The sequence below is a fragment of the Humulus lupulus genome (assembly GCF_963169125.1).
Source record: "Humulus lupulus chromosome 8 unlocalized genomic scaffold, drHumLupu1.1 SUPER_8_unloc_44, whole genome shotgun sequence".
Lineage (NCBI taxonomy): Eukaryota > Viridiplantae > Streptophyta > Magnoliopsida > Rosales > Cannabaceae > Humulus > Humulus lupulus.
Genome location: NW_026908597.1, coordinates 50,028 through 60,165, shown reverse-complemented (window position 1 = coordinate 60,165; position 10,138 = coordinate 50,028). Strand labels below are relative to the sequence as shown.

Sequence of the window (10,138 nt, the reverse complement as noted above, 5' to 3'; positions counted from 1 at the left end):
TCATTCCTTTTTGTTTATATGTGCAAGAAAATAGGTATAGTGGCGGGAAAGATTCGTGGATGCTTGGGAGAATGTGTATCGGTGATGAATGGATTCAAGGAGTCGAGAGTTCGATTTCGAGGATGTAGTCTTTTATTTATGGTTTATGTGTAATTTTTCCGCACCTATTTATGTAATTTCTTTTCATTTCAATTAAGATATGTTTTCTTTTTAAAACAATGGGATCCCATATCCTGCTTTGAGTTATGTAAGTTTTAACATTGGTTTTTACAAGTTTTTAATAAAGTATGATCTTTTTCACTTGTAAGTTCTATTAAAGATTAAGGTCTATGTATAGTTTTCGTTAATGGTCCAAAGTCTAGGGTAGTTGGGTCATTACACAAGTCCAGATTTTTGTAATCACTCTAACAAGTGCCTCGGTCTCCCGTAATGATTTGCATGGAAGTCGGTGCACCTGAAAGAGTGCCGAAAGGGTGTTAATCACACTAATGCATGACTTGGTGCATCCGAATGAGTCCAGCGTCATACTTCTAACCCGAACCCGTGTCTCGGTGAATCGAAACGAATCCAGATATTGTGTAATCACCCTAGCGAGTGCCTCGGTCACCCGTAATGATTTGCATGGAAGTCGGTGTACCCGAAAGAGCGCTGAAAAGGTGTTAATCACACTAATGCATGACTCGGTGCATCCGAACGAGTCTAGCTTGGTACTCCTGACCCGAACCCGTGTCTCGGTGAATTGAAATGAGTCCAGATCTTGTGTAATCACCCTAACGAGTGCCTCGGTCACCCGTAATGATTTGCATTGAAGTTGGTGCACCCGAAAGAGCGCCGAGATGGTGTTAATCACACTAATGCATCAATCGGTGCATCCAAGCAAGTCTAGCGCCGGACTTCTGGCTCGAACCCGTGTCTCGGTGAATCCAAATCTTGTGTAATCACCATAACGAGTGCCTTAGTCACCCGTAATGATTCGCATGGAAGTCGGTGCACTCGAAAGAGCGCCGAAAGGGTGTTAATCACACTAATTCATGACTCGGTGCATCCGAACGAGTCCAACGTCGGACTTCTGACCCGAACTCGTGGCTCAGTGAATCGAAACGAGTCCAGATCTCGCGTAATCACCCTAACGAGTGCCTCGTTCGCCTGTAATGAGTTGTCAAATTTAAGAACTTTGTGTTTCATAAATATATTGCATACAATATAAACTATTTTTTTTTAAATGACCCAAATTCCTATATGATTTTTAACATTGTATTTTAAATAACTAGAATTTTAAATTTTAAAATAACAAGCTTACAATCAAAATCTCATTATTAAGAAAATAATTTAACCATGTATTTCCAAAAATTATAAAAAGCTAAATAAATAGTTGTTAATCATCTTACAAGTCAAAAAAATTAATATAAATGTTGAAGGCCATGAGTTCTAGCAATGTGAATCCTAGAGCAACAACTGTGTAACTTATATTAAATCTCTATGCTAAATTATGTAAATAATGTGCAGTTGGCTATTACATTGTATGCATTCTAACAATTTCAACATACTACTTTTATAAGGAAAGACATTTATATCCCTATTCAATTAATTTTTTTAATATAAAAAAATCCAATCGATAACCAAAACTGGTTATCATAAATTAAAATTGTATATTGAAATAAAAAATGGACCTTCACCTTATAAATCAATTGTCGGAATAGTACACAGAAGTGTACTTGTGGACAACACCTACACAACCCTTTTATATTAAAATAATTGATATATACTATTTATATAATAAAGTAGAAGAGCAGAAGCCATTCCCCATATATTCCAAGCGGTTTGGAATCGTTATATATATATATATCCCATATACACATACACAAATACGACATTTTTTTTTTACCAATATTAGAAATAATTACTATTAGTATCTACCATTCAAAGTCATGATTCCATTGACAAAATAAATATCCAGAAACCATAAAAAAGTATTAGAAAACAACCAATATGATACAGAGAAGGGGAAAAAAATGAAAACACCGACTATCCTCTTAAAGACGACTACTGCTATGACAGAGTGGTGGCGATGGGTCTGGTGTCCGGTGGCCTTCTTTGCAAACCCAGGTGGGTTTCTCCGTTTGTCTTCTCTGTTAGAGGTCACCACTGAGTTCTCTCACTAACTTGCCTTGTAGGAGACGAAAATGCTTGACTTTAGAAAAGGCTTGGTTTAAATATATATTTTATCAAGTATTATTTTTAATATGTGTTTCTGTTTTTTATTTTAGAAATAATATTAAAACTTTTGAAAATAAAAAAATATTCGATTATTTAAAATGGAGGGTAATTTGGGTATTAATGAAAAATTATTGACTAAATTTGGGTGGAAGGTACTTTTTTTTACTGATTTTACAAATACAAGGTACTTGTTATGAATTTTTTGTATTAGAAAGTACCAAAGTTACATTTTAATAAAACACAGGGTACCAAATAAGTATATTCCCATTAAAGAAAACAAATTTAAAAATATTTATATTTATTTTAATTACAAGATGGTATTTATTCACCAATATGATACTAAATATAAATATATGTTAGTATATACAGATTAATATTTAGCACATTATTATTTAATTAAAACCTTTTGAAAGCAATATTAAAAATTATTAGTGAAAGTAACTTAAATTCTTATAAATATATCAATGCCTTATACACTTTCAACATATATAAAACCAAATCAATACTGACAATGAGGAGTGATTAAATTACGTATTGAGTAAAATATGTGAATCCATCAGGAATTCACTATACGTGTATGTTTCTCTAAAATTTGGCATGATGACGTGGCATGTAAAAATAAGTATTAGAGCGAAAATGGTGCCATGTGAATGCAAGAAATGTGCTAGCAGTATTGCTCGTCACACGACACGATAAAGAGGCACATAAACAGCACGCGCAACTCAAGTGTTTTAAAAAATGCTCTGCCACTAAAAGTTTTAAAAAGCAGAAGTGTTTAAATAAACTCTGCTTTCCAATGCATTTTTTCTACTTTTTCCAATAAGTTTAATGTAAGGCTCCACCGAAAGCTAAACTGGTCAATTTAGGCGACTTTCAAAGTAATCAAATAAATTAATATATTATATTTGCTATGTGGCAAAGTTCTGTAGAAATAGAGAGAGCGTTTGGGATTGTTTTTTGTTTCCAACATTATAATTTAAAAATTATAGAATAGAAAATAGTTTTTTGTAGAACACACCTACTGTTTTCTAGTTAAATAGCCTAACAAGCTCTAGTCTCTATGCATTTCCCATGCTTTTATCATTGCATCAATATATTTTATCTCATGTGTATATAATATATATATCACATGTGTAACCCATTAATTTGTATCCATGTCATTGAATTGATGAACTGTATTTTATCATGCAGTCGCCAATGACAAGAAAGGACTACATGCTTTTTTATCCCTATAAATAGCAGAGCACAAGTCTCAAAGTGTGAAACATATAAAACCACTACATATATTATATTAGTCATATGATGATGGGATCATTAATACTTCGCTTCAGTTTCACTGGTTTTCTCTTTCTGACTTTGTTATGGTTCTCTTTCTCGCAGCCAGTTTGCCATGATGATGAAAGGTCTTCGTTGTTGCAGTTCAAGGAAAGTTTTATTATCAACATGTCTGTTTCTAGTTTTTCTTCTCTTTCTTATTCGAAGGTTGCCTTCTGGACAAACAAAGAAGACACAAGAAATTGTTGCATGTGGCATGGGGTTGAGTGTGATGAGATCACAGGCCATGTCATCGGCCTTGATCTCAGCAGCAGCTACCTCTACGGCTCTATTGACTCAACTAGTACCCTCTTCAATCTGACTCATCTTCAGAGTCTTGATCTTGCAGACAACCACTTCAAGTATTCTCAAATACCCAGTGCTATCAAGCGGCTTTCTATGCTCACTAATCTCAACCTATCATACTCTGCCTTCTCCGGTCAAATTCCATCAGAAGTTTCAGAACTATCCAAATTATCCAATCTTGATTTGTCGTATAACATCGATCTAGTTTCTGGAGAAAATCTATTGGAACTCAAAAAGCCCAACAATTTGGAGACCCTTGTTTCAAACTTGACAAGCCTTGAGAAACTTCATCTCAGTGGTGTTGACATATCATCGGCAGTGCCTAAATCATTGGAAAATTTGTCTTCCTTGATATCACTGCTCTTGGGGGATTGCAAATTGACAGGTGAATTCCCAATCAATATTTTTCAACTTCCAAATTTACAAAGTCTAGATGTGGTGTTCAACAAAGATCTCACTGGAAGATTTCCTGTGGTGCTTGACCAAAAGAGCTCTCTCAAGTCATTGCTATTGCGAGGCACTGGCTTCTCTGGGGATCTACCGTCATCGATTGAAAAACTTGCTTCTTTGACTGAGTTGGAAGGTAGAAGTTGCAACTTTTCAGGAGTGATTCCAGCCTCCATAGGTAAGCTGAAACAACTCACTTCTCTCGACCTTTCTAATAATTACTTTGTGGGACAAATCCCTCCTTCCATTGGAAACCTAACTCAGCTCACTTCTCTCGACCTGTCCTCAAATCAATTTAGTGGTCCAATTCCCTTGTCATTCTCAAAACTCATAAATTTAGAAACCCTTTGGTTGGATGATAATAATTTAAGCGGAACTATGAATTTTGACATGTTTAATGGCCTAAAAATCCTCACTACCCTTATTCTATCCCAAAATAATTTTTCACTACTTGTTAGTCCTCATGAGATAAATGAAACATTTCCACAATTCACACGTCTAGAATTGTCCAAATGCGATTTAAGAAATTTTCCTGAATTTCTTAGACATCAAAAACAAATTGAGTCTTTGGATATTGGAGATAACCATATTGCTAGTCGAATACCAGATTGGATGTGGAACATGAGCATGGAAAGCTTGCAGACCATAACCCTTTCTAATAACTCCTTGATAGGAGAACTTTCACCTACAATATGTAGTTTTAGTTTTCTAAAAGTCCTTGACTTGTCCCATAACAGGTTAGGTGGTAAGCTTCCCCAATGTTTCGGTAACTTTAGTAAGTCATTGTCAATACTAAAGCTTAGAAACAACTCTTTTTCAGGCAACATTCCCCAATTTACAAATGGAAACCAACTGACAATTATTGATTTTGGTTATAATCTATTTGAAGGGAAACTATCAAAATCACTTACAAATTGTAAGATGCTTGGTTACCTCAACGTTGAAAGAAACAATCTCAACGATGTTTTCCCTTATTGGTTGGGGAGTCTTCGAGAGTTGAGAATTCTTATATTGCAAGCTAATGAACTCCATGGAGTTATAAGGGATCCCAAAACAAACCATCGTCAATTTGCAAAGTTACGTATAATTGATATATCATTCAACTCCTTCAATGGAAGACTGCCAATTGAATACATACAGAGTTGGAAGGCCATGGCAAGTACAAGCGCTGAAGACTTTGAATATATGATGGCAATACCTTTTGAACTCAAAGAAAATAGTAGTGGTCATATTTTTCGTATAGGTTACTTTTTCGAAATTACAATAGCAGTCAAAGGCAGGCATAGATACTATCATCATATCCAAAATATTATTGCAGTTATAAATCTCTCCAACAATAAATTTGTTGGAGAAATTCCTGAAGCCATTGGAAACTTGAAGGGGCTCTATTCTCTTGACCTATCCAACAACCATCTCAAAGGTGGACTTCCATCATCACTGAGTAATCTAAGAGCTCTTGAATCCTTAGACATTTCTCAAAATGATCTTTCAGGGAAGATCCCTATTGAGTTAGACCAACTTTCTTTCCTTCAATACTTCAATGTTTCACACAACCAACTCTCAGGATCTATACCACGAGATCATCTCAGTACCTTTGAGGCCAGTTCCTACGAGGGAAATGTGGGATTATGTGGTATGCCACTACAAAACTCTTGTGGATACTCCAGTCCACCAGAACACTCATTTCCATCATCAGAAGAAGAGTCGAGCTGTATTTTTCAATTTGGCTGGAAAGTTGTTGCGATAGGATATGGATGTGGATTCTTAATTGGATCGTTTGTTGGGAAAATTGTGATTGCAAGAAAACCTAATTGGTTAGTGATGACCTTTGGGATAAGGAGCTGATGAAACAAGAAAGGAACTCAAGGATACGATTGCATGAGGGTTGATTCTTAACTCCATTGATACTCAATTTTTGTAGTAGTTGTTTTTGGATAATGGTTTCGAATAATCATGTCGCATTTCTTGTTTGTTTGTATCAAAGTTTTTGTTCAATGAAATAATATATCACAAGTAGATTTTCTAACACTATTATAATAATATATCATTATTATAATAATGATATCCTATAACATTTGCATTTGAAATTGAATTTATATTAATGTAATTATTATATATATGTAGCCTTATATTATATATAATTATTATAATAATAATGATATTTTATAATATTTAAATTTATATTAATATGATTAATAAGTATCTAAATAAGTTAGTTAAAAGAGTATTCTATTAAATATTTAAAATATTTTGTTAAATACTTAGAATATTCTACTAAAGTTAACAAAACACTACGTTAAAACTGGTTTTATATAAAAGATATATATATAATAAAGAGTATTATTAATTAATTAATAAATTAATATATTGCCTCTAAATGTAGACATATTTTTTCAGGATTTATCAGCATAGACTGGAAGTTCAGAGATGTCGAAATGCATAATTCTAAAAATATCAATTAATTAACAATTTGTATTTTTCCTATGATAAAATCGCGGACTAAGTGAGGCTAATAACGAGTACTAATATTTGTTTTATTGAATTTCTAAGCTTGATTCAATTATATATGCAGACCTTTATCATATCTCTTCTATATAATAAGTGTGTAGTTAACGGTAATTCTTGGTTTTAACGGTTTTTTATTTTTTTAATGTTAACTTTAACAGAATATTATTTTATTTAACGGTAGTTTGTAAATATTTAAACTTAAATAAAATAAAATAAATAATTAAAAAATTAAAATAAGATATTTTTTTAGATATTTTACAATGATAATTATTTAAAAATAATAAATAATTAAAAAAATTAAAATATGATATTTTTGACATAGTTTACAATAATAATTATTTAAAAATAATAAATAATTAAATAAATTAAAATATGATATTTTTGAGATATTTTACAATGATAATTATTTAAAAAATAACAACATAATATGTTTTATAAGTTAAATAAAATTTAATTAAACTTAAACTCACTTACTAGAATAATAATATAATCTAATATCAATTAGCAACAAATTATTTTAAAAAAAAACTAGCAAGAAACTTAAATTTAAAATACACTTATAATATTTAATATTACATTAAACATATAATATATAATATCTTTTTGTCACTCCCAAATTCAAAAACTAGAACAAATATAAACTTAAACAAAAATAAATACATTATCTAATTAAAATATGATATTTATTTGAAATTTATATGATATTAATATAAATTTAATAAAAGTAATTAATAAATTCTACACACAAAATTAAGCAAACATGCATAATGCAAGTTTCTTGTATCTAGTATATATATATATATATATCTGAGCACTCTTAATGGTTATTATCTATGGATGATTATTTTAATATTAACCATTAATATCAATGATCCATATTTATAGTTGTTAATTAATATTTCTAAAAATAAATTTTGATTATTTTAAATTTTTAGAAAGGCTACCTGATTACATGTCGGTTACATATTTATGAAATTAAATAATTAAAAAAAATATTATTTAAGTATTATATATGAAAATTCAAAATTAATGTAGAATTTTTTTTTACCGTGACTTGCTATATCAAGTCACTATGTTGCGATAACATCATAATTATTAGTACCCATCTATGGTTAGTAACCATTGAGAAATCTCTTTCATATATATATATCACAAAATGAAAATGAGACTTTTTTCTTTAAATGAGGAATATCCATGATAAAATATAGTCTCTTGCAACTTTTCTAGGGCACTATATATGTATGCATGTGCTTGTGTACAATAAGCATGTACATAAAATTCAAATCATAAAGTTTATATATGCTGTAGACAAACAATTGCACTTATGAGTGTAGCACGATACCAAGTTGTTTTATAACAAATTATATTACTATCCAAGTTTATAATAAGTTTTGGAAAATTCTAGTAACTCTCATAAAATCCTAACAGTCTTGATATATTAATTATTAGCATAATTGTATTTCTCTCGCTCAAGAGTATTATTTCAATCATTTTTAAATGATAAAAAGACAACCAGCTTATTGTTTTCAAAACATTTTAGGACGAAGGTTTTTAAACTACTTCTAATTTCCATTAAATTAATAAAACCATTTCCCTTGGGGTTGAATTACTTTGAAACATAACATTTTATTCAAAATTTTAGGTTTTTATGCCAATTTGGAGAACTCATAACTTATACTCATGAGAAGCCTTTGAAGTACATATATGGAAGAATATGGAAGAATATTTAATGGCTATGTATTGATGATAATTATAATTTTTTTGATCGGGTCATAATAATTACATTTTAGGTATGTTATCAAAAGTTTCAACAACTTGTGTTATTGTATTGTTTTATCTCTAAATATAAAAAATTGAATTAACTATTTACCTAAAATATGATTGCAATTATATTAATCACTTTGATTTTATTTATTGTCAAAAATATTTTGTAAATTGCTTTTCTCACTCTTATTATTATAAATAATTAGGAACTAGTAAATAAAAACAATACAAGTTGTCTCACATGTCATTATTTATGAATTTCTTAAGCAAAACAAACAATACCAGAGATGTAGTTGGATCCGTAATCTCCACCCCATGAGGATTTCCTGGGAAAAAATGAGAGATAACACTAACCCCATTTTTCTCGAGCTTCTCCACAAACTCCATCTGGCGATCAAACACAGGATCACGATCACCCCCGACAACCAACAAACGCCACCCCAACTCTTTGATTCGAGCACAATTACTAGACCATTGATCATCGGCGGTTGGGTTGGAATACTTGTGATCGAGGTCAGCACCGATTGGCAATCCAAGTTCTCACACCAGATCCGTAGTGACTCGAGGAATGACTGGATCGTCGACACCCCTTATTTCGGAGTCAGTCCTGGCGACCCCACCAAAGAAAGGATGATGAAATATGAGCCCTCGGATGTTCAACGGAGCAAGTTGTTCGACGGATGTGGGTGCACTCGCACTCGCTCCGACATGGTAGACTATGTTGCCACCAGCACTAGTGCCCATCAGAAAACAGTTGGAGATGTCGGCAAACTGGCGCACCCAACTTTCGTCCGTGGATTTAACCCAATCCAGCGCCTCCATGGCGTCGTCGTATGCTGCCGGGAGCCGGCTCTCCGGGGCTAAGCGGTACTCAACGGAGACCACCACAGCGTCAAGTTGGGCAGCCATTGTGTCGCAGAAACCGTGGTTTAGAGATGTAGAAACACTACAAGAAAAAACATTTACGATAACTCTCGAAAAATGTTATCAAATGCAATTTATAACACTTTAACAAGTGTTAAGTCTGCCCATGTTATTAAAAGTCTTGTCATTTGATTACATTTTTTTCATATTATTAAATAGATTATTATAACGTTTTTTTGGTGTTATATTTTGTCAATAGTAACATTATCTAGATGTTATGATTCTTTATGTTAATTATATTTTTTCATTTAATTACATTTTTAAGATGTAATCTAATTATCTTTAATTACATTGTCAAGATGTAATCTTATTATCTTTAATTACATTTTCAAGATGTAATCTAATAATCTTTGATTATATTTTAAAAATGTAATCTGATTATCTTTGATTACATTTTAAAGATGTAATCTAATTATCTATGATTACATTTTCAAGATGTAATTAAATTATTTTTAATTACATTTATTTGGTAAAACAATTTATTATTTAATAATGTAATTTGAATTTGATAAAGTCTAATGTACTTTTTTTTATCAACCAAAATATTTAATACAATTGTCCCAAATGAAAAAATTTCAAGTGCAAAATACCATAATAAAAGTTTATGCTTAGAAATAATGTCTAATGAGTCTAATAAAAGGCAAATTGTAACATTTGT

At 31.4% G+C, this 10,138-nt stretch overlaps 1 protein-coding gene and 1 pseudogene across 1 annotated transcript; one reads left to right on the top strand and one right to left on the bottom strand.

Annotated features, from left to right (window-relative positions):
• Positions 1-3,522: 3,522 nt before the first annotated feature.
• On the top strand, positions 3,523-6,129 carry LOC133809267 (receptor-like protein 7). Its single transcript, XM_062245933.1, has one exon. The coding sequence runs from the start codon at positions 3,523-3,525 to the stop codon at positions 6,127-6,129; it is 2,607 nt and encodes an 868-aa protein (XP_062101917.1).
• Positions 6,130-8,679: 2,550 nt separating this feature from the next.
• On the bottom strand, positions 8,680-9,627 carry LOC133809266 (probable carboxylesterase 120; annotated as a pseudogene).
• Positions 9,628-10,138: the final 511 nt, after the last annotated feature.